Source organism: Callithrix jacchus, chromosome 1 (assembly GCF_049354715.1).
Source record: "Callithrix jacchus isolate 240 chromosome 1, calJac240_pri, whole genome shotgun sequence".
Taxonomy (NCBI): Eukaryota; Metazoa; Chordata; class Mammalia; order Primates; family Cebidae; genus Callithrix; species Callithrix jacchus.
Window position 1 is genome coordinate 141,504,878 of NC_133502.1, and position 23,311 is coordinate 141,528,188.

General features: G+C 51.3%; 2 protein-coding genes across 15 annotated transcripts; both read left to right on the plus strand.

Moving 5' to 3' along the window:
- The first annotated feature begins 277 nt into the window (after positions 1-277).
- Positions 278-11,858, plus strand: GALT (galactose-1-phosphate uridylyltransferase). 9 transcript variants are annotated; one of them, XM_054257296.2, is made up of 11 exons: positions 278-329; positions 8,504-8,673; positions 8,908-8,983; positions 9,072-9,120; positions 9,246-9,375; positions 9,527-9,583; positions 9,725-9,847; positions 10,152-10,284; positions 10,388-10,471; positions 10,770-10,924; positions 11,701-11,858. In XM_054257296.2, the coding sequence occupies exons 2-11, from the start codon at positions 8,566-8,568 to the stop codon at positions 11,779-11,781; spliced, it is 996 nt and encodes a 331-aa protein (XP_054113271.1). In that variant the 5' UTR covers positions 278-329; positions 8,504-8,565; the 3' UTR covers positions 11,782-11,858. The 9 variants fall into 9 exon arrangements, 7 of the variants coding, with proteins under 7 accessions (XP_054113271.1, XP_008996946.1, XP_035106712.1 ...); XR_013535052.1 differs by lacking the exon at positions 278-329 and adding an exon at positions 7,808-8,000 and having other exon boundaries at positions 10,388-10,683; XR_013535033.1 differs by lacking the exon at positions 278-329 and adding an exon at positions 7,808-7,919 and having other exon boundaries at positions 10,388-10,683.
- A 1,579-nt stretch (positions 11,859-13,437) lies between these two features.
- On the plus strand, positions 13,438-23,304 carry IL11RA (interleukin 11 receptor subunit alpha). Of its 6 annotated transcripts, none has more exons than XM_078371042.1 (14): positions 13,438-13,736; positions 14,721-14,789; positions 16,428-16,527; positions 16,820-16,880; positions 18,249-18,418; positions 18,544-18,658; positions 18,812-18,844; positions 18,930-19,096; positions 19,926-20,089; positions 20,846-20,987; positions 21,361-21,480; positions 21,591-21,687; positions 21,888-22,021; positions 22,895-23,304. In XM_078371042.1, exons 3-14 carry the CDS (start codon positions 16,428-16,430, stop codon positions 22,909-22,911), a joined length of 1,320 nt encoding a protein of 439 aa, XP_078227168.1. In that variant the 5' UTR covers positions 13,438-13,736; positions 14,721-14,789; the 3' UTR covers positions 22,912-23,304. The 6 variants fall into 6 exon arrangements, with proteins under 6 accessions (XP_078227168.1, XP_035106650.1, XP_035106663.1 ...); XM_035250759.3 differs by having other exon boundaries at positions 13,438-13,492; XM_035250772.3 differs by having other exon boundaries at positions 13,438-13,492; positions 21,939-22,021.
- The last annotated feature ends 7 nt before the right edge of the window (positions 23,305-23,311 follow it).

Genomic DNA, 23,311 nt, shown 5'->3' on the forward strand with positions numbered 1-23,311 from the left:
GCCCTGACCAATCGGAGCGGCCTGGGCACCTCGGCACCACCCGCTTCGGTCGAACCATTTCCTCGGGGGGAGCGCGGAGGAGAGGGGCTGCACCGCGCACAGGAGACGAGGGGGCGGAGCGAAGTCGCCCAGCTGCCAGAGGCAGGGTTTTCAGGCGTGGTCTGACCTAACGCCACTCTATATGGGGATAGAGATGGGGGTAGTGAGACCCAGAATGGACTAGTCCACACAAGCTCACTGGCTGGTGAAGAAGACGAGCCCGGAAGTGGAGCCTTCTGGGACTCACGATGGTTAAGGCCCGCCATAACCAGCACTTAAACGGAGAGGAGGTAGTTCAAGCTGGGGGCCCTAGGGTGGGCATACCAGAGGCGGTGACACCTGAGCTGTGTCTTTAAGAGCGCGGAGAAGGGGCATGCCAGCCCACAGGGACAGGCCCCTAGAGCAAAGGCCCCCGAGGAGAGACAGCGTGGGGTCTTCAGGGCCCTACAATTCCTTCTCTGTTCTGCAGCACAAAATGTGAGAGGAGGCCTTGTAAACCAGCTGTGGGTTATCAGCAGGGGAGGAAAGGGATTAGATTTTGTCACCGAGTGGCACAGGACTACCGAGTGGAGGGGAGCAAGATGAGGCAGGGAGACCATGACTGTGGTCCAAGTAAGAGAGAAGGTCTGTAAGTGGAGATGGAAGAAAGAAATGAGCTTAACAACTCTGGAAATGGATTTGGCAGGGCTTGATCTCTTCTTCCTGGAATACTCTTCCCCCTTTATCCTATCCCCACTTTTCCCTTATTTGGCTAACATCCTTTGCATATCTAGCTGGCAATCGAGTGTTGAGGTCTGGAAGCCCAGATCCAGTCTGGAGATAGAGCTGGGAGTTATCATTCATTCAGGCAACAGATGTTTTGTTAGTACTTGTATGTGCCAAGTTTTGTGGTGACCATTAGGGATATGGCTGGAAACAATGGTCCCACTCCCCATTTTAGAGATCTCTCTAGGAGTCTACAGAATACCTCTAAGGATGGATAAAATCTCCCAGGGAGAGAGAATAGAGTAAGATAAGGCTTAAGACAGAGCCTGGGAGAGCACCAACAGCAAAGGGTAGGCAGAGGAAGAAGAAAGCTAACAGGAAAACAAACAAAAGAGAAAAGAAGCAGCATAGTGAGGTGATTAAGAAATAAACTCCGGCGCTGGACTGCCTGAGTTCAAAGCCTGGCTCCTACCTACTAGTTGTCTGATCTTGGGCAGGTTACTTAAAATTTCTGTGACTCAGTTTTCTTACTTGTAAAATGAAATGAACAAAAGTACCTACCTCAGTACAGATCTAAATTGTGATAAGATTAGTTTAATATTTATAAAGCAGTGCCTCACATGGTGAGCATTTTATGTGATGGTTTTATATATATATAAAACATAAAAGAACTGGAAGAGAGTAGCCTCATACATTTTTGACCTTAAAGAAAAAAACTGAGACTGGGTGTGGTGGCTCATGCCTGTAATCCCAACACTTTGGGAGGCTGAGTGGTGCAGATCACTTGAGTCCAGGAATTTGAGACCAGCCTGGGCAACACGGTGAAACCTCGTTTCTACAAAAAATACAAAAATTAGGAGTGGGGGTGCACACCTATAGTCCCAGCTACTCGGGAGGCTGAAGTGGGAGAATCGCTTGAGCCTGGGAAGTGTAGGTTGCAGTGAGCCAAAATTGTGCCACTGCCCTCTAGTCTGGGCAACAGAGCTAGACCCTGCCTCAAAAAAAAGAAAAGAAAAGAAAAGAAAAAAGGCCCAGCACCGGGGCACATGCCTGTAATTCCTAAGCTCAGGAGTTCAAGACTACCCTGGGCAACATGGTGAAACCTTGTCTCTACTAAAATACAAAAAATTAGCCAGGCATGGTAGCAGGCTCCTGTAGACCCAGCTACTCAGGAGGCTGAGGCAGGAGAAGTGCTGGAACCCAGAAGGTGGAGATTGCAGTTAGCCAAGTTCGTACTGTCCAGCCTGGGCAATAGAGGGAGACCCTGGTGAAAAGGAGAGGAAAATGAAAAGAAAAAGAAAGGGAGGGGAGGAAAGGGAAGGGGAGGGAGCTGAGGCAAAATTAACATAGAAAGGAAAGGAAAGGAAGAAAGAAAGAGCTAAGGCAAATTAACATAGAGAGTTTATTTGGGCCAAGGTAGAGAACAGCTCCTCTGGACACATTTCCAAGTTGCCTTGGGGAATGTTGATACAAGAAGGTTTTTATTTTTATTTTTTATTTTCTTATAGATGGATTCTTACTCTTATTGCCCAGGCTGGAGTGCAGTGGTGCGATCTTGGCTCACTGTAACCCCCACCTCCCAGGTTCAAGCTATCCTCTTGCCTCAGCATCCTAAGTAGCTGGGATCACAGTGTGCGCTACCATGCCCGGCTAATTTTTGTGTTTTTAGTAGAGACAGGGTTTTGCCATATTGGTCAAGCTGGTCTTGATGTGGGTGGGGGAAGGTGAGATATGACTGCTATTACATGCTGTCACACTTTTTATTTTTTTAAATTTTTTGAGTTAGAGTCTTGCTCTTGTTGCCCAGGCTGGAGTGCAATGGCACAATCTCAGCTCACTGCAACCCCCACCTGCTGGGTTCAAGTGATTGTCCTGTCTTAGCTTCCCGGGTAGCTGGGAATACAGGTGCGTGCCATCATGCCCGGTTAATTTTTGTAATTTTAGCAGAGACAGGGTTTCACCATGTTGGCCAGGCTTGGGTTTCACCATGTTGGTCTTGAACTCCTGACCTCGTGATCCACCTGCCTCGGCCTCCCAAAGTGCTGGGATTGCAGATGTGAGCCACCGCACCCAGCCAACACACTTTTTTTTTGTTTTTGTTTTTTTGAGATGGAGTCTCACACTGTCCCCCCACGCTGGAGTGCAGTGGCAGGATCCTGGCTCACTGCAACCTCTGCCCTCAGGGTTCAAGCAATTCTCCTACCCCAGCCTCCCAAGTAGTTGGGGTTACCGGTGCCTACCACCATGCGCAGCTAATTTTTTGTAATTTTAGTAGAGATGGGGATTCACCATGTTGGCCAGGCTGGTCTCAAACTCTTGACCTCGTGATTGACCTGCCTCAGCCTCCCAAAGTGCTGGGATTACAGGCTTGAGCCACTGCGCCTGGCCCATGCTTTCACATTTTAATGCCTCTCTGGGCCTGATAATTAAAAGGGACTGGCATTTCTCAGTTAAAGTTTCGTTTCTTTCTCAAGAGTGATGGAATGAGGGGTTAACACAGTTAAGTATAATTGTGAGATTCAATAAGATGATGGGAAATGGTCATTAGACTTCTCAGTAGAAGCACGTGGCAGAGACAATGCTATGCATTCACAAATCCATTTCCTTTTGTTCTTCGGCAGCTAGATTACATTCTATAGTCTACTTTGGGTTATGTGATTGCAATCTGACCAGGGAAATATAGATAGAAATGATATGTGACACTTCCAGGCCTGGCTCCTAAAATCTCTGAAATTCTTTTTTTTCTTCTTGTTAGGAGACAGATCTTGCTATGTGACTCCCAGAGTGGTATCAAATTCTTAGGCTCAAGTGATCTCCCACCTCGGCTTCCCAAGTACCTGGGGGACTACAGGAACATACTAGCATGCCCAGCTTGAAATTCTTTACATCATCTTTCTTCCCTTATCTATTACTGTAGTTATAGAATATTCTCAGACCCTAGGAAATGGCATAGCCACTAGATGGATGGCACCTGGATCCCTGAATGCTGCTTGAAACAGAGCTCCCTGTTACCCCCAGAATCAACTGTAGTGCTAAGCCATTGAGTTTTGGGGGTTGTTTGTTACATCAACTAAGATTACTTACCCTGACCAATATAGGGCAAAAGATGTGTTACAATATACTGTGCAGCTAAGTGTAGAAGCCAGGAAGATGGCCCATGTTTTTAAGAAACTTTGTGGGCTGGGCACAGTGGCTCACACCTGTAATCCCAGCACGCTGGGAGGCAGAGGCAGGTGAATCACCTGAGGTCAGGAGTTCGAGACCAGCCTGGCGGATATGGTGAAACCCTCTCTCTACTACAAATACAAAAATTAGCTGGGTGTGGTGGTACATGCCTGTAATCCCAGATACTGGGGAGGCTGAGGCAGGAGAATCACTTGAACCTGGGAAGCAGAGGTTGCAGTGAGATTGCACCACTGCACTCCAGCCTAGGTGACAGAGCGAGACTCCATCTCAGAAAATAAATAGAAAAAAAGAAATTTGGCAGAGAAATTAAGGATGAAGAAGGGATTATGTAGAAGAGAATGCAGGATTGATGTTTTTACATAGGTTCAGGCTTCTGTGGCATTCTGACTTGACAATTCACTAACAACCCTGAGCAGCAGGGATTAGCCCCTAAATTTGGTCTCTGCTCTCCATTCCAGGAACAGCTTTCTGGGATCATCAGGGCCTACAGCTCCCATATCTGGTCTTTCAGAAAGATTTTCCAGGGCTTTCCAGGTGTGGTGGATACACCTGTAATCCCAGCACTTTGGGAGGCTGGGACGGGCAGATTACCTGAGGTCAGAAGTTCAAAACCAGCCTGGCCAACATGGTGAAACCCCATCTCTACAAAAATTAGTCAGGCATGATGGCAGGTGCTTGTAATTCCAGCTGCTTGGGAGGCTGAGGCAGGAGAATCGCTTGAACTGGAGGTGGAGATTGCAGTGAGCTGAGATCATGCTACTGCACTCCAGCCTGGGCAACAGAGCACGATTCCTTCTCAAAAAAAAAAAAAAAAAAAAAAAAAAAAAAAGGCTTTTCCAGCTTACACTGTTTAAAATAAAAAAAATAATAATAAAAGGAGTGTCCAGCATAGGGGACTAAGGGGTTAGGGATCACAGCCATCTTTCCCCCAGATGTAATAGCAGAGATTACTGTCAGAGGCAACTGAACCAGAGCAACTCCATCTTAAATAGGGGCTAGGTAAAATGAGGCAGAGACCTACTGGGCTGCATTCCCAGACAGTTAAGACATTGTAAGTCACAGGATGAGATAAGAGGTTGGCACAAGATACAGGTCATAAATACTTTGCTGATAAACTTGCAGTAAAGAAGCCAGTCAAAACCAAGAAGGCCACAAAAGTGACCTCTTGTCATCCTCACTGCTACACTCCTACCATCACCATGACAGTTTACAAATGCCATGGCAATGTTAGGAAGTTGCCCTATATGGTCTAAAAAGGGGAGGCATGAATAATCCACCTCTTATTTAGCATACCATCAAGAAATAACTGGCCAGGTGGGGTGGCTCACACCTGTAATCCCAGTACTTTGAGAAGCCAAGACAGGCGGATCATCTGAGGTCAGGAGTTCAAGACCAGCCTGATCAACATGGTGAAACCCCGTCTCTACTAAAAATACAAAAATAAACTGGGTGTGGTGGCAGGCACCTGTAATCCTAGCTACTTTGGAGGCTGAGGAAGGAGAATCACTTGAACCTGGGAGGCAGAGGTTCCAGTAAACCAAGACCAAGCCACTGCACTCCATCCTGGGCAACAGACTGAAACTTTGTCTCCAAAAAGACAAAAAAACCATACAAATGGGAAATGAAGGCTGGGCGCGGTGGCTCACGCTTGTAATCCCAGCACTTTGAGAGGCTGAGGCAGGCAGATTTCAAGGTCAGGAGTTCAAGACCAGCCTCACCAACATGAAACCTTGTCTCTACTAAAAATGCAAAAATTAGTGAGGTCTGGTGGCACGTGCCTGTAATCCCAGCCACTCAGGAGGCTGAGGCAGAAGAATCACTTGAACCCGGGAGGTGGAGGTTACAATGAGTCAAGATTGTGCCACTGCACTCCAGCCTGGGCAACAGAAATCTTAAAAAAAAAAAAAAAAAAAAAGGGCAATTAGCAGCCCTCATGGGTGCTTTGTCTATGGAGTAGCCATTCTTTTATTCCTTCACTCTACTAATAAACTTGCTTTCACTTCACGCTATGGACTCATCTTGAATTCTTTCTTGCGTGAGATCCAAGAACCCTCTCCTGAGGTATGGATTGGGACCCATTTCCTGTAACAACGCCTCTGGGATCTGGAAGGGAGGGAGCTGGGTAGCGCCATCTTAGCCATTCTCTTCTTCCTCCAAAAAATGACCTTGGGGAGTCACAGAAAGAGGAGAGTTATGGACATGTTCTTGAAGAGATGTTCCTGATGCGGGTCAGGATTTAGTTGCAATGATTCAGAGGTGGGACTGAAGCACTGGTGTTCTTGGGAAAATGGAGCTGTCTACAAACTCTAGTCACTCAAACACAACTGAGAGGATAGAAAAGCAGATTTCCTGTTCCTGTCTCACCTTTTTGGATACTATGAACAGCCAGCTGGACAGGGAAAACCCCCATTTTTCAGTCCCCAGTTCCCTGCCTCCTACCTCAAAAGGTAGCCTTTTCCAATTCCAGTCTGAGGACCCTAGGGCAGAGATCAAGTAAATGACCCATGACCTAGTTATGCAGCTCAATTGCAAAACACCTGGCTTGGCTTGGCCTGGATTGGGGGAAGGGACCTCACTGCTATAGCTCAGCTTCTAACTCACTCTAGGTTTCTGTTTTGCATTCCACTGAAGTCTCAGAGGCATCTCACAGCACTGGGAAGAGCCTTGGAAACGTGCATACAAATCTCAGCTTGGCCAATATTTAGATGGCTCTATAAAAGTACCAGGAGGCAGGGCATTTGGGAGGCTGAGGTGGGCAGATCACTTGAAGTCAGGAGTTCAAGACCAGACTGGCCAACATGTGAAACCCTGTCTCTACTAAAAATACAAAAATTAACTGGGTGTGGTGGTGGGAACCTGTAATCCCAGCTACTTGGGAGGCTGAGGCAGGAGAATCGCTTGAACCTGTGAAGCAGAGGTTGCGGTGAGCTGAGATTGTGCCACTGCACTCCAGCCTGGGTGACGGAATGAGACTCTGTCTCGAGGAAAGAAAGAAAGAAAGAGAGAGAGAGAAAGAAGAAAGAAATAAAAAGAAAGAAAGAAAAAAGTACTAGGGGAGGAATTAATTTGAATTCTGTCTTAGTGTAAGCCAATTGGTCTGATCCAAGGAAAATTTAAAAAAGGGAAGGGGATGTGTAAATGAAACACCAGGCCCCACCTAGATGGTGGTTGGAACTTCTGTTGGTCCTGTACTCCCCAAATTTTTAGATTTCTTATAGCCCTTTTACTCCTCCCACTTCTTGTGCTCTCTGTCTTTGTGTGTATATGAGAGAGAAAGAGGAAGCAGAGCAAGAGTGAGAGAAAGGGAGAGAATATGGTTACTCAGCCCTTTTTTCCAAATTTATTTTTGCTTTTGGGGATGGATCATGGTTATGGTGAAGTACTCCTCCCGCAGCACCGGGTTTGCCTCTCCTCCACTACAGCCACTGAGCAGGTAGGTGACTGAGGTGCTTGTGGATCCAGGGTCATATCCTTACTCGCCCTAGAATGTAAGCTCAGGCACGGCAGAGGCAATGCCTGACTTGTGTATCCCAATGCTTCACACAGAGCCTAGGTGCCTAGCACATGGTAGATGCTCAGTAAATATTTGCTGAATGAAAGATCTAATGAATTACTGCAGCAAGCAAGTCCTGTAGGCGTCCTGGAGCCCAAGGATTCTGCAGTAAGCAGCTTTCACAGAGATTCTCAAGTGTAGTGGCTCCAGCACTGGGTGGAGTGGGATAGTCAATGCCGTTCCCCAGGGTTCAGTTGTTCTGAGCCCCGCCCCCAGGTGGCCGGGCCGCCCACTCGGTTAGTCACGTGCTGGCGGCTAGCCAATCATCGGGGACGGGGCGGGGCGGTAGAGACGGAGAAAACGAAGAGTAAGACACAGTCCTGCAGACTTTCCAGCGGATCTTCCGGTGGCCCCATGTCGCGCAGCGGAACCGGTCCTGAGCAGCGCCAGCAGGCGTCAGAGGCGGACACCGCAGCAGCAACCTTCCGGGCAAGCGGTAACCGTACCGCGGCCGGGACTCGCTGGGGCGCAGAGCCGAGCCCTTCGCTTCTTTAGGAAGTTCTGGCCCCCACCGAAGGTTGGAAGGCTCATTCCCAGCCAGACCGACAAGGCGAACAGTCGCCAGTTGGCGCTGGGAAGGTCCAATCCAAGGCCTCTAGTGGGACAGGGCGGAGAGGGCGCTCCCGAGCTTGGGCCTGTTGGTGGGTGAGACCCAGGAGAGAGGGAGCTAGAGAGCTTTGCGGGCCGGGCGCTGTGGCTCATGCCTGTAATCCCAACACTTTAGGAGGCCGAGGCGGGAGGATCATGAGGTCAGGAGTTCAAGACCAGCCTGGCCAATACGGTGAAACCCTGTCTCTACTAAAAAAATACAAAAATTAGGCGGGTGTGGTGGCACGTGCCTGTTAGTCCCAGCTACTCGGGAGGTTGAGGCAGGAGAATCGCTTGAACCTGGGAGGTGGAGGTTGTAGTGAGCCGATATCAAGCCACTGCACTCCAGCCTGGGCGACAGAGTGAAACTTAGTCTCAATAAATAAATAAAATAGAGAGTTTTGCGGACTGATCTTGACTGTGTGCCCCCAGATCATCAGCATATCCGCTACAACCCGCTGCAGGATGAGTGGGTGCTGGTGTCTGCTCACCGCATGAAGCGGCCCTGGCAGGGTCAAGTGGAACCCCAGCTTCTGAAGACAGTGCCCCGCCATGACCCCCTCAACCCTCTGTGTCCCGGGGCCACCCGAGCCAATGGAGAGGTAAGCCTGTAGAGCCCTGTGTCTGCAGACTGGGCCACAGGGAGTAGTTCCCCGCTTACAGCTGTCCTCCACCCCCAGGGGCAGTGAACCTCCTTCTGGGTCCTATCCCATCAAGCTTTTTTGTCTCCTTGAGTGGGCCTTCCCTACTCCCTTGTAGCCTGTCCAGTCTTTGAAGCCCATCAGGTAACTGGTGGTATGGGGCAGTGAATGCTTCTAGCCCATCTTTGTCAGTAGGTGAATCCCCACTACAATAGCACCTTCCTGTTTGACAACGACTTCCCAGCTCTGCAGCCTGATGCCCCCAGTCCAGGTAACCTGGCTCCAACTGCTGTTGGGAGGAGGGCGGCTAGACCTCTTGAGGGACTTCTGCTGCAGAGAGTGATGCTCCTTTATCTCAGGACCCAGTGATCATCCCCTTTTCCAAGCAAAGGCTGCTCGAGGAGTCTGGTAACTATGGATTTCCCCTCTTAGAACTTTCACACCAGGGTTGGAGACTCAGCACTGGGGTTGGGCCCTGCCCATAGCATGGCCAAGCCCTACCTCTTGGTTTTCTTTTTCCCCTCACCACCCAGTAAGGTCATGTGCTTCCACCCCTGGTCGGATGTGACGCTGCCACTCATGTCGGTCCCTGAGATCCGGGCTGTTGTTGATGCATGGGCCTCAGTCACAGAGGAGCTGGGTGCCCAGTACCCTTGGGTGCAGGTTTGTGAGGTTGCCCCTTCCCCTGGATGGGTAGGGAGGGGGTGATGAAGCTTTGGTTCCGGGGAGTAACATTTGTTTCCACAGGGTGTGGTCAGGAGGGGGTTGACTTGGTATCTTTTGGCTAACAAAGCTCCCTATCCCTACCTGATAGATCTTTGAAAACAAAGGCGCCATGATGGGCTGTTCCAACCCCCACCCCCACTGCCAGGTAAGGGTGTCAGGGGCTCTGGTTGGTTTCTTGGCTGAGTCTGAGCCAGCACTGTGGACAGGACAAAGGATATATGCCAATGATGTGGAGGCTTGGAGGTAAAGGAACTGCCTGCTCTTCTCTGCTTTTGCCCCTTGACAGGTGTGGGCCAGCAGTTTCCTTCCAGATATTGCCCAGCGTGAGGAGCGATCTCAGAAGGCCTATAAGAGTCAGCATGGAGAGCCCCTGCTACTGGAGTATAGCCGCCAGGAGCTACTCAGGAAGGTGGGAGAGAGCCAAGCTCTGTGTCCCCAAGGAGTCCCTAGCTTTCTTACCCCACACAAGAGAGGTGTGTAAAGGAGAAAGCTAGAGGGGAACTAGCAGAAAGACTTGCTAGGAGGCCTTAGCAATAATCCAGTAATGTGAAGGAAAGATGATGGTGACTTAGACTCAGGTGGTTAGTGGTGGAGGTGGTGAGAAGCCATTAGATCCTGGGCACATTCTTTTCTTCTGCTTCCCCTGCCTATTTGCTGACCCCACCTTGGCCCCATGTCACCTTGGTGACTTCCTATCCATTCTGTCTGCTTAGGAACGTCTGGTCCTAACCAGTGAGCACTGGTTAGTGCTGGTCCCCTTCTGGGCAACGTGGCCCTACCAGACACTGCTGCTGCCCCGTCGGCATGTGCGACGGCTACCTGAGCTGACCCCTGCAGAGCGTGATGGTCAGTCTCCCACCTAGGACCCTGGGGCTAGGCACTGGGTGGGGGTTGCTCCCGGTAGGGTCAGCATCTGGACCCCAGGCTGAGAGTCAGGCTCTGATTCCAGATCTAGCCTCCATCATGAAGAAGCTCTTGACCAAGTATGACAATCTATTTGAGACGTCCTTTCCCTACTCCATGGGCTGGCATGGTGAGGCTTTTCAAGTACCTTTATCTAGCCCCAACACCATTTCTGGGCTTCTGGGGCCTGGCTTAGTGAACTGCAATCCCAAACGAGCAAGACTTGAAATAGTTGCTGGGGGAAGTGGCCAGAGCAGAGATGCTGGGACTGAGGTTGGAGCAGCAAACTTGGTGAAACTGTGTCTCCAGTGTGCTTTCTAATTTCCTGCCAGCTCTTCTCAGGTACCTGGCTGGGTTTGGGCTTAGGGGCTAAGCTGGAGAACTGAAAAAAGGCTCTCTCTCCCCACTGTCTCTCTTCTTTCTGTCAGGAGCTCCCACAGGATCAGAGGCCAGGGCCAACTGGGAGCACTGGCAGCTGCACGCTCATTACTACCCTCCGCTCCTGCGCTCTGCCACTGTCCGGAAATTCATGGTTGGCTACGAAATGCTTGCTCAGGCTCAGAGGGACCTCACTCCTGAGCAGGTAAGGACTCAGAGCAGTCTGGCTTCTCCAGATGCTTACATAGAGTATGTGTAGGCACCAGATACTTCTGTTGCCCTTGTGCTCCAATCATTGCACAAGGCAGAAAACAGCTCTGGCAGGGAAGGGACTGCCAAAGTTAGGAGCCGTAGGGCCTGGAAGGAGGATATGGTCCTTAGGTTCCCTTTCTCTCCTGCTTTCTCTAGGGATCCCAACAGTCATGACCCTGATAACTCCCATAATATCCTGGGCATTCCTTGGGACTGATTAGCTGCTCAACTTTCATTCCCTGGTGGCTCCAGCAGTCCTTATCACCAGCCTCCCAATCTGGGAGTGGGCCTGTGGGATTCATATTTCATATTCGTATTTCAAACTACAATATCCAGTGAAGTGTTTCCTGAGCACCCAGAACTCCATAACACCGGCTGGGTGCTTTGGCTCATGCCTTAATCCCAGCACTTTGGGAGGTCAAGATGGGAGGACTGCTTGAGCTCAGAAGCCTAGCAACATAGGAAGACCCTGTCTCTACAAAAAAGTTTTTAAAAGTTAGCCAGGTTGGTGGCATATACTGTGGTCCCAGTTACCTGGGAGGCTGAGATAGGAGGATGACTTGGGCCCAGGAGTTTGAGGCTGCAGTGAACCATGATCATGGCATCACTGCATTCCAGCCTGGGCAACAGAGCAAGACCCTGTCTCAAACAACAACAACAAAAGTCCATACCACCATTCTTGGCAGCCCAGCCCTTATCCTCCTTGATTGCTCCCTGTCTCTTTTCCAGGCTGCGGAGAGACTAAGGGCACTTCCTGAGGTTCATTACCGGCTGGGGCAGAAGGAGAGGGAGACAGCAACCATCACCTGACCATGCTGACCACAGGACCTTGAATCCTCTCCTGGAATTTGGGCAGATATAGCATTAATAAAATTGTGCATCTCAAACTTCAGTCACATACTCTAGTATCAGAGGAGTGTGAACCTTTAGAGATCTAGGGTTAAAAGCTAAAGGCATAGCTCCAGCTACCACTTTTCTTTGTCTACAGATATGTAAAATCTTCATGCAAAAATTCTACCCCAAATCTCTGAACAAAATTAATATTCAGTATTACATCTAGCCTATAGATTCTCCTACTCCTGGTGTAATAACAGCATTCCCAGTTTAGGAGACTGTTTTAAAATTGTGTTCTTGGTTGTGGTTGAGGCTTTGGGAAGGCTAGAGTCCCCTTTGCCACCACCCCTAGAGTGTCAGCTCCAAGCCTGGGCCTGAGGGTTTGACAGGGAGCGGGTGAGCTGGATCCTGGTCGAAGTGGTCAGTGGCCAGACCCTGGGCTGTTGGCCAGAACCCTGGCTTTGTGAGTGGCTGCAGCTTGGCTCTGCTCCAGCCCACAGGGGCTAAACGGGCGGGTAGGGAGCATGTACTTGGCTTTGTGTCCTTGGCTCCTCTAGACTCTCACATGTGCGGGCACCATATACTTCTGCTACCCTTGTTCTCCAATCATTGCACAAACAGAAACAGCTCCGACAGAGAAGGGACTGCTAGAGTTAGGAACCCTAGGGCCTGGAAGGAAGCTGTGGCTCTCAGAGTGACCTGGGGTCTATTCTATCCCCTCTGAACCTGTTTCCCTGGCAACACTGTGGGAACAACAGTCCATGCAACATAGAAGACCTGATGCCATCTGGTGTCCTCCAAATTTTCAGGTGAAGGCAGGGGTTGTGAATGATGCAGGGATGGCCAGAATGATTTCTGCCTTCGTTATTTTCCCAGGGGAACCAAGCCTGTGGGTGAGGAAATCACACTAAGACTGGACAGTGACTGAATCTGGCCCAGGAGAACCTTGGCTGCCTGCCTTCCAGGCCAGGGTCTTTCTTCCCTGAGATTCTGGAGGGGAAGTACCTGGAACTCAGGAGTGTTGCCCTGGTCTGGAAGATCGGATAGACATAGTATGCACCCATTTCCCTTGAGCTACTGGTGACTGGGGAACAGATGAGAACCCTGGGTGGGTGGCTGGTTTCTTGAGGCACACATACACCTGACACACCTTACACCTCTGATTTGGGTGCATTTTGGAATAATCTGGGAAGTTTTAAATAATACTGATGCCTAGGTCCAACCTCCAGAGATTCTGATTTAATTGGTGTGGGGTGGGGTTTTGCAGTTTTCAAACCACAATATCCAACAAAGTTTGAGAACCACTGCCCTAAACAGCCCTTCTTCCTTATCTTATCTGAAGGCGGGGGCACCTTCAGCTTCTCCAGTCACCTGGCCAGTGGCTCTTTCTTCCAGTCTGCTGTCCCAGGGTGGATAGGCCTTCAGGCGAAGACCCAAGAATCCAGCTAGACTCTGTCCCAGGCAGCCTCTTCAGTCCGGGACGGGACAGGAAGTGTCCGGCGGAGGTGGGGGTGGAGGTGATTGGCAGTTGGAGTCTCCAATGGGCCAGGAGCCCCCCTATTTCACCCCTCTCCTTCCATTGGTGCCTGGGCGGAGCCGCCCCCACTGCGGGGGCGCAGGGCGGGAGGGAGTAGAGGCTGGGGCAGAGGGCGAGGGCAGAGGGCGCTGGGGGCAGCGGCCGCGGAAGGTAAGGCCTGGTGTAGACGCCAGTTTTACCAGGAGTGGGCGGGGCAGGGTGATGTATGATTTGAAAGGCCCGGAGTGACTGACGACTGGTCAGTGTGTGTGTGTACGTATGAGGCTGTGTCTGTGTGACAGTATCATTGTGTGCAATTCTGAGTGTCACTTGGTGCAGCTGTCAGCTAATATGACTGCGTGTGTCAGTGTGCATGAAGCTGGGTCTGCATGTGGCTGTGCAAGTGTGGGATTAAGTGTGTATCAGTCAGTGCACATTTTTGGTGGGATTGGGTTGTGTGTGTGAGAGGGACTGTGACCACATTAGGGAAAGTGTTTTGGAAGTCTCTGTGGGGTTTGATGCCATGTCTGCCAGTGTGAGAGTTGGTGGCTGGGTTTGTGTGTGCCAATGTGTGACTTCAGCAGTAGCAGAGCAAAAATGAGGTTTCTGACTCTGTGTGTCCTGGGTCCTAACTTAGACCGTGTGGGAGTACAGCTGTATTCATGTATTGGGGGACCTACTTCAGGAGCCCATGGGACTGACCTTTCTCTTAAGTGTCCAGCAAGAACAGACACACCCACAACACATATGGCTTCCCCTCCTTCTTCCTCTGCTCAAGAATCCCCAGCACCAGGTCTACTGCTCCTTATTTTCTGTTTCCCTGCTTGGCTCAGTTTCCCTTACATGCCGTTTTCTCTCCCTATTGCTCTTACTAGAGAATTCCGTGTGTCTCTTCAGTTTTGTCCCCCCTCCCCCAAATCTCTCTGTGTGACTGAATTTCCAGTTCTGCCTCTCCTGCCCTCTGTCTCTCCTGTGCCTGCCTTCCCTGCTGATCTTGATCTCTTTGGCTAGTTGGGGGCCTGTAACAGTGATGAGATGTGGGTCTGCCACTGCTAAGAGCTCCCTGGGAGATGGGGCTTAGACCATGTTGAGGACTTGCTTTTAGGTGGTCCTGGGAGCCCTGGTAGGGGCTGTGTGTGTGTGTGTGTGTGTGACTGTGTGAATATGTTTGTGTCTGAGTCTGAAGCTGTGTGGCTGTGTCGGTGTGAATGTGAGTGACCGTATGTGAGAATGTGTGAGTGTGAGAGTAACTGTGGGTCTTGTGTATCTGGCACCAAGGGACCAAAGGCATTTCCTGGTGCTGGGGCCCAAAGAGTGGAGGGGGAGGTGAGAAATGGCTGGAACTTCCAGGGGAGGGGGAACTGGACTCTTTGGCCTCTCCTTATATCCCCCAACCTAGGGCCTCCCTTCCCCTGGAAGCACAGCCAGTTGTGCCCTAAGGAAGCATTTGGTGAGGAATGAAAAGAGGGTGAGTTTGCATCTGATTTTTCATTTTATTGTATCCATGTGTTTTCAAAGGCATGTCCTTTTGTTAACTGTGCCTTGTGAGTCCATGTGTGAATGTGACTATGTTTGGCTGTGTGAAAACACAGGGCATCTCTCACTGACAGGAACATAAGTATTAGCCACCCTCCTTTCCCTCTTGCTGGCCTTGGCTGTGTCTGTGTCTTCCTTTCCAGACTTGGGGGAGGCCTCTTCCCTTCCTAGGGCCTTGGGTGGGAGGGAAGGAGGGAGGAGGTGGGAGGGGGGAGGGGGCCTGGCTAGGGGTGGCTGAGGCTTAGAGGGGGCGGGGCAGGGAAGGGAAAGGAGGGGATGGCTCTGGGGTCCCAGAACTGAGTGGAGCAGAAGTCGGGGTCTGTAGCTGGTGAGAGGAAGTCCTGAAGGCCATGGACATTCTGCTGCTGGGATCACCAAGGTAGGGTGGGGCTAAGTAGGGTAAGTGTGGCTTGGGGGCCAGGGGTGAGCCAACTGGCTACACTCAGACATACAGACACGTGGAGGCCCTGCTCTGCTTTACTCCTTCTACTCCTGAAGGGTCTGCGCTCTTCCTCTTCTGGTCTTGTACTCAGAGCCCTTTCCCCACCTGCCCCTTCATTCTCCATCCACTTCACCACTGCCTTCCTCCTTCTGCTCCCTCTTGTCCAGAATCTCTCTCTCCTAGCATTCCCCCACCCCACCATATAGACACAGTTAGATTTTTGAGTTGCTCCTGACCCCAACCCAGCCCTCTCCACATTAAGCCCATATCACCTCCTAGTCCTGATCTCTGAGTATCTCTTGGTGCTGTGGCCCCCATGCCAGGCCCCTGTCCCTGTAGGCTCCTGGTTCCTCTCAGCCTCTCATCCCCTTCCCTTCCCTTGCCTCCCCGCCACCCTGTCTCCATCTCCATCTGCTGGCTCCTCGCCCGCCCCCCAGCCTCTGGCAGCAGACAGGGCATCTGGATCTGCTTAACTCCACAGCCCCAGCCTGCACCCTAGCCCCATCCAGCTTCACAGACTGGAGACCAACAAAGTGTCAGAGCCAGGCCCAGCTGAGTGGCCCAAGTAGCCAGAGCAAGGAGCCAGGTTCAGGCGAGAAGCCTGGCAGCCAGAGCAGGGCTCGACCTCAGGGTGGGAGTGCAGGAGGGTTCAGATCCACGATGACCGCCTTCCCCCAGGGTGATAAGGTCTGCCCAGGTAATCAGAGGCAGTGATAAGCCCTGGACCAGGTGGGGGTAAATAGCAGAATTCCCAACAGCTGGACCTGAGGGGTTAACTGGAGTGGCTGAGTTGGTGCCAGTGCCTGGTGCCAGGGGTGGGTGCCAAGGGTGGTGGAGGGGGGAGTTGCTGGCATAGTCTTTTGCCTCCGGCTTTTGTTCTGGGCCCTAAGCCCAGGACTGAGATGGAGGGTGTGAGGGTGTGTGTGTGTTTGTGTGTGTGTACATGTGAAGCACTGGGTATACAGTGGGAAAGGGGATCTCAGGTCAGTTCCCCCAGTGATTTCTAATAGCCTTACCCCACTTGGTATATCAGTTTTCCTCCTAGGAAGCCTGTTTTGGAGAGGAGGTGCCAGGCTTTAGCCTCTCATTTCAGGGATGGGGGGTTTCTGACTCTACCTCTCCCCACAGATGAGCAGCAGTTGCTCAGGGCTGAGCAGGGTCCTGGTGGCCGTGGCTACAGCCCTGGTGTCTGCCTCCTCCCCCTGCCCCCAGGCCTGGGGCCCCCCAGGTGAGAAGAATCCTGCTCTGTGACCCCCCCAATTCTGACTTGTGACTTGCCACTGTCACTGGGGCCCTTCCGATGCCTAACTTGTGACCCCACCCCTGCCCCTGTCATCCAATCTGGGTCCCCTCTCTACCCTGTTCTCTGACCTCTTTCTCCATATTATAACATAATGCTTTAACCCGTGAGTGCCCCACCCCCACCATCCAGGTTTTAACAATCTGCTTCTTACCTGTCACTCTCACAAAGTGGGGAGGGGGGTAAAGGAAGAACCTCACCTCAGAAGTGCCCTCCACAGGGGTCCAGTATGGGCAGCTGGGCAGGTCCGTGAAGCTGTGTTGTCCTGGAGTAATTGCCGGGTAAGTGTCCTACCTGCCTGTTGGTCTGACATTCATGACCCTATCTTGGCTCTGCCCAGTCCTCATGTCCCGCCCCTCCCATCCTTGCCTGCCCTGTCCGTAATCCTCATCACTCTCTGTCCTAAACCTCCAACCATCCTTATTCAACAGAAAATTCAACCAGTATGTTTTGAGCACCTGCCAAGTGCCTGGTCTATTCCAGGCTCTGGGATACAGCAGTGCTAACGCCAGGCAAGGTGCCTGCCCTCATGGAGCTTAAATTTTAGTGGGGAAGACAGTAAGCAAAGGAGAATCTTGCCAGGTAGTAATACCTGCAGGGCAGAAAAGCCAAAGAGAAGGATGTGGAAGAGAACAACTGAGTGGTTATTTTTTTTTTAGAGACAGAGTTTCACTCTATTGTCCAGGCTGGAGGGTAGTGGTGCAATCTGGGCTCACTGCAACCTCTGCCTCATGGGTTCAAATGATTCTCCTGCCTCAGCCTCCCAAGTAGCTGGGATTACAGGTGCGCCCCAGCACACATGGCTGATTTTTTTGTGTTTTTAGTAGAGATGGGGTTTCACCATTTTGGCCAGGCTGGTCTTGAACTCCTGACCTCAAGTAATCCACCCACCCCAGCCTCCTATAGTGTTGGGATTACAGGCGTGAGCCACCATGCCTGGCTTGTGGTTACTTTTTAATTGGTAGTTAGGAAAGGTCTCTCTGAGGAGGTGATATTGAAGCTGATTTTTGAAGGTTATGAAGGAGGCAGCCACATGCACATTAAGGTATAACCGTTCCTGGCAGAGGGAACACTTAGTGCAAATGCCCTGAGGTAGGAATGAACTCAATACCCCCGAGGGTACATTGAGAAAGAAGACCAATGTAGCTCGAGTGCAGTGGGTGAGCAGGAGAGAGATAGGAGCTGAAGAGGGAAAGGAAGGCAAGGGCTAGCTCACAAGGAGCTTTGAAAGCCAGTAAAAGGAATTTGGGTTCTATTGCAAATGCAGTTAGAAGCCAGTGGAGGCTGGGCATGGTGGCTCATGCCTGTAATCCCAGCACTTTGGGAGATTGAGGCAGGCAGATCACAAGGTCAGGAGATTGATACCAACCTGGCCAACATGGTGAAACCCCGTCTCTACTAAAAATACAAAAATTAGCTGGGTGTGGTGGTGTGTGCCTGTAGTCTCAGCTACTTGGGAGACTGAGGCAGGAGAATCGCTTGAACCAGGGAGTCAGAGGTTTCGGTGAGCTGAGATCGCACCACTGTACTCTAGCCTGGCAATAGAGCGAGACTCCGTATCAAAAAAGAAGCCAATGGAGAACTGTGGCATTGTTTGATTTATGCTTGGTATCTTGTGTTTGTCCATCGTCACCTCATCTTACTTCCAGGGACCCAGTGTCCTGGTTTCGGGATGGGGAGCCAGGGCTGCTCCAGGGACCTGACTCTGGGCTAGGGCATGAACTGGTCCTGGCCCAGGCAGACAGCACTGATGAGGGCACCTACATCTGCCGGACCCTGGATGGTACCCTTGGGGGCACTGTGATCCTGCAGCTGGGCTGTGAGTTGTGGGGATGGCAGTGATGGTACATGGGGATCCTGAGGGAGTATGGGACCTGAGTAAGCCCTCTGGGACCAGGAGGACCTGAGTGCTGCTCAGTCTTCAGCTGTACCCTCTGCCTCTAGACCCCCCAGCCCGCCCTGTTGTCTCCTGCCAAGCAGCCGACTATGAGAACTTCTCTTGCACGTGGAGTCCCAGCCAGATCAGTGGTTTACCCACCCGCTACCTCACCTCCTACAGGTGTGTGTGTGATTGGGTGTGGATGCCTACACATTTGGGTATGCTGGCACAATGTGGGTGTGGGAGGCAGGGAGGTAGGTTCTGAGGAAAACCTCAGAGAGGGCAGAAGGCCCTCTTTTCCTTCCCGACTTCAGATGGCCCCCTCTCCACCAGGAAGAAGACAGTCCTAGGAGCTGATAGCCAGAGGTAGGACATAAGGGAGCGTGTCGGGGCTCCATATGGGTCCCACAATAGGTATTTTCAAAGCCCAAGACCATGTCCTTCCTTCTAGGAAGAGTCCATCCCCAGAGCCCTGGCCATGCCCACAGGACCCCCTAGGGGCTGCCCGCTGTGTGGTCCATGGGGCTGAGTTCTGGAGCCAGTACCGGATTAATGTGACTGAAATGAACCCACTGGGTGCTAGCACACGCCTGCTGGATGTGAGCCTGCAGAGCATCTGTGAGTACCCACCTGTAGACCTTCCACAGACCCCCATCACAGAGACCTCAAAATGGACTTAGATCTCTCCACTACCACACAGCACATACTCTAGAGGCTGCTGCTGCTGCCCACACTGCCTGATTGGCTGCCTAGCCTCAGGGCCGACTCCCTGTCCTGGGCCCTGAACTGAATGCAGCTTTATGTTATGTCCTCCCTTGCTGGCCCCTCCTTCCTTGATCTGTGAGTGGGAATGGTACACTAAAACTGTAGCTGGAATTTGGGCCAACTCACCTTCCATGGATGAAAAGAAGAATTGCTCTTTTATTCACTCAACAGACATTTCAAAAGCCTACCCACAGATCTCAGCTGGTTTCTTTTTTCCTTTTTCTATTGAGATAGGGTCTCACTTAGTGTCCAGGCTGGATAAAGTGCAGTGGTGTGATCCTAGCTCACTGCAGCCTCCAACTCCTAGGCTCAAGCTATCCCCTCACCTCAGCCTCTCAAGAAGCTGGGATTACAGGCACGTGCCACCATGTCTTGCTAATTTTAAAAATTTTTTGCAGAGACAGAGTTTTGCTGTGTTGCTCATGCTGGTCTCAAACTCCTGGCATCAAGCAATCCTCTCGCCTCAGCCTTCCAAAGTGCTGGGATTACAGGCGTGAGCCAGCACACCCAGCCTCAGCCCATTTCATAATACAGATAAGCCTAATAGGTGATCAAGTTTAAGATTTCCCTTCCCCTCTCAGCAGTGTTCAGCTAAGCCTCCTTTAAACACACACCTTGGGAAGTGGTGAGGAAGTGATGGAGACCCATAGTCTACCCTGACTTTGTGTCTTGATGCCCTCAGTGCGCCCTGACCCACCCCAGGGCCTGCGGGTAGAGTCGGTACCAGGTTACCCCCGACGCCTGCGAGCCAGCTGGACATACCCTGCCTCCTGGCCCCGCCAGCCTCACTTCCTGCTCAAGTTCCGGCTGCAGTACCGTCCGGCGCAGCATCTAGTCTGGTCCATGGTGAGGCCTGGAATGCATCCCAACCCGTGGCTGTGGGTCCTGTCTCTGATTTCATGACTGAGTGTTCAGTGTAGCTTCCGGGTTCTGGCAGGTCATTGAAGACCCAGCACTTCCCTGTGGGCCAGGCTTGGTGCTGGGTTGTAGTGGTGACTGACAGGCTGAGTGTCTGTCCTGTGGGGCTGTAACTATGATGTAAAGCCCATCTCTGGGAAGACAGCAATGGCTTTTAAAAAATAACTCTTAGGAAAAGGAGTGCCTTTCACCTAGAGGCACATTCCTACAAACACTCATATTCTTAGCTGAGGTTAGCAGTGAATTTGCATCTCGGGAGATCTTAAAGATTGGCTGGTATCAGGCCTGGGGAGCAGCAGCATCAGATAATAACTAATATTTACTTAGTGCTGCCTGCCTGTGGGGTACCTGGCTACACTTTCTGCATACATTATTTTAAGTATATCCACCCCGATTTTACACATGAAGAAACTGAGTCATAGAGAAGCCCAAAGGGTCATTCAATATGTGGTTCAGAAAATATTTGAAGCCAGGCCACTTGATGCCATAATCACGAAGTAATCACTACTGCCGTCTTACAAATACTAGGTGTAGACCCAACCCCACCAGACACCCAACATGAGGCCTAGACAACTCCACTAGGCTTTAGGACAGGACTGGGAGCAAGGGGTGCTCTTTGCAGATTGTGGCTGGGTAGGCCCTGCACTTACAAGCTAGGTAACAATAAGCCATGTTCACCCCCAGCTGGAGCCAGCTGGACTGGAGGAGGTGATCACAGATGCTGTGGCTGGGCTGCCCCATGCCGTACGAGTCAGTGCCCGGGACTTTCTGGATGCTGGCACCTGGAGCACCTGGAGCCCTGAGGCCTGGGGAACTCCGAGCACTGGTGAGAGACAAAGCCAAAGAAAAGGGCAGAGGCCCCATCCCAAAACATCATTTAGCTGAACTGATTCCAAAAGACAGCCAGGTGGCACATGCACTGCCCATGCCGGCACCGCTTTTGCTGTCCCAGGCTTTATCCTTGGTTGCCTACAGCCCTGTCTTAGCTTAAGTTCTGCCTCTTGGCCTCTGCCCCTGCAGTTACAGGCTCCACTTCTACAAGCTTGGAGCTTGCCATGCTCTCTAGGAGCTGGCCATGCCCTTTCAGGCTCCTCCTTCTAGGCACCCTAACTTCCAATCTATGCCTTGGCTTTGAGTGCAGGACATGGGCCCCACCCCCACCAGTGTGTGGACACTTATCGGGTCTTGCCTTCCTTTAGGGACTATACCAAAGGAGGTACCAGCTGGGGACCAGCTACACATACAGCCAGAGGCGGAGCCTCAGGAGGACAGCCCTGCTCCTCCGAGACCGTCCCTTCAGCCACACCCTCAGCTACTTGGTGAGCTTGGGCAGATGGGCAAGAGGTGTAAAGGACTGAAAACCTCAGAGAAAAGGGGACACTGAGCTTGGTCAGGCTTGCTCTCAGTGACATGTGGCCCTCCCCCTCAGATCACAGGGACTCTATGGAGCAGGTAGCTGTGCTGGCGTCTTTGGGAGTCCTTTCTTTTCTAGGACTGGTGGCTGGGGCCCTGGCACTGGGGCTCTGGTAAGTGACTGCCATTGATCCTTCAGCCTCTGATCCTCACAAATGCTCTGATGCCCATAGACCACATTGATCTCCACCCTTCATGACTGCCCACTGAACTTATCTGATTCTGGAACTACCTCCCCACACCTCCATCCCCCATGCCTCACCTGATTATAACTGATTCCTCTCCTGACCCTTTACTAATAAACCCTTTGGAGGAGACTGAGACCCCACATTGTTGGAGAGACAGCTGCCTTTCTATGCCCCAGGCTGAGGCTGAGACAAAGCGGGAAGGATGGATCCCTGAAGCCTGGGTTCTTGTCCCCAATGATTCCAGTGGACAGGCGTCCAGGTGGGTAGGACATCCAGAAGATTTGGACTTGGAGATGTATGCCCCTATTTTGAATGTCCAGATTAAGAACTGGCAGCCCTAGTCATTTTAAACATGCTGGGAATCCAAGTTGGGTCTCTTTATTTTAATGATGTCTAGGCTGAGAGCTGGGCCTTTCATTCTTGAGTCCCTGGGCTCAGAAGTGGGTCTTTTCCCCTTCTCAGTACCTCAGGGTCTCAGTACCTACTGAGGACCCTGGATGGGCTCCCTTCCAGGGCATTAGTATTAATACTCTTCCAGGTTATTAGACTATTAGACTCAGAGCTGAATATTCATCCTTTTTTTCCTAGGTGTCTTGGATCAGTGCTGGGTCCCTTCCCTCATTCTTTTTTTTTTTTTTTTTTTTGAGGCGGAGTCTTGCTCTGCTGTCCAGGAGTTCAGTGTCATGATCTCTGCTCACTGCAACCTCAGCCTCCTGGGTTCAAGTGATTCTCCTGTCTCAGCCTCCTGAGTAGCTGGAACTACAAGCATGTGCCACCATGCCCAGCTAATTTTTGTATTTTTAGTAGAGATGGGGTTTCATCATGTTGGCGAGAATGGAATCAATCTCTTGACCTTGTGATCAGCCCACCTTGGCCTCCCAAAGTGCTGGGATTACAGGCATGAGCCACCGCGCCCCAGCATCCCCTCCCTCATTCTTGATGTGCCTGTTCCTAGAGCTACTAAGTCCATTCCCTTATCTTCAGGGTGTTGAAGAGGCTCTCTCAGAGCTGGGCTCCTCTACTCATCTTCAGAGTGTTGGGCTTAGAACTGAGTCACCTCCCTCATTCTTAGGGTATCTGGGTCAAGATCCAGTCCTACTGTGTCTCCTGATTTGCCTCCTGCTTCTTCTAGGAGTTCCAAACCTGTAGAGGACCCAGGAGGGTTTCGGCGGATTCCACCTATAATTCTGTCTTGCTGGTGTGGATGGATGGACAAAACCCAGGCAGGACAGTAGATCCCTATGGTTGGGGAATCAGCTGGAAGTTCTGTTTGGAGCCCATTTCTTTGCGACCCTATATTTCAAATTTGCCAGTTGAAAGGTGCCTGTATCTCTAATTTCACCGCAGAGTTGGAGTTCTGCTCCAGGAACGTGTCTAATGTATACGTCTGTATCCATATGTGACCATGTGTCTGTGAGGCAGGGAACATATATTCTCTGCATGCATGTTTGTAGGTGCCTGGGGAGTGTGTGTGGGTCCTTGGCTCTTGGCCTTTTCCATTGCAGGGATTGTGCAGGTGTGAATAAAGAGAATAAGAAAGTTCTTGGAG

Excerpts from the sequence above, each read along its gene's own strand:
- GALT (XM_003732002.4), top strand. The coding sequence starts at position 7,838 with ATGTCGCGCAGCGGAACCGGTCCTGAGCAGCGCCAGCAGGCGTCAGAG. Across the intron at positions 9,376-9,526 it reads CCCAGTACCCTTGGGTGCAG|ATCTTTGAAAACAAAGGCGC; the intron begins GTTTGTGAGGTT and ends CCTACCTGATAG. Across the intron at positions 10,472-10,769 it reads CTACTCCATGGGCTGGCATG|GAGCTCCCACAGGATCAGAG; the intron begins GTGAGGCTTTTC and ends TCTTTCTGTCAG.
- IL11RA (XM_078371042.1), top strand. The coding sequence starts at position 16,428 with ATGAGCAGCAGTTGCTCAGGGCTGAGCAGGGTCCTGGTGGCCGTGGCT. Across the intron at positions 16,881-18,248 it reads TGTCCTGGAGTAATTGCCGG|GGACCCAGTGTCCTGGTTTC; the intron begins GTAAGTGTCCTA and ends TCTTACTTCCAG. Across the intron at positions 21,481-21,590 it reads GCCACACCCTCAGCTACTTG|ATCACAGGGACTCTATGGAG; the intron begins GTGAGCTTGGGC and ends CCTCCCCCTCAG.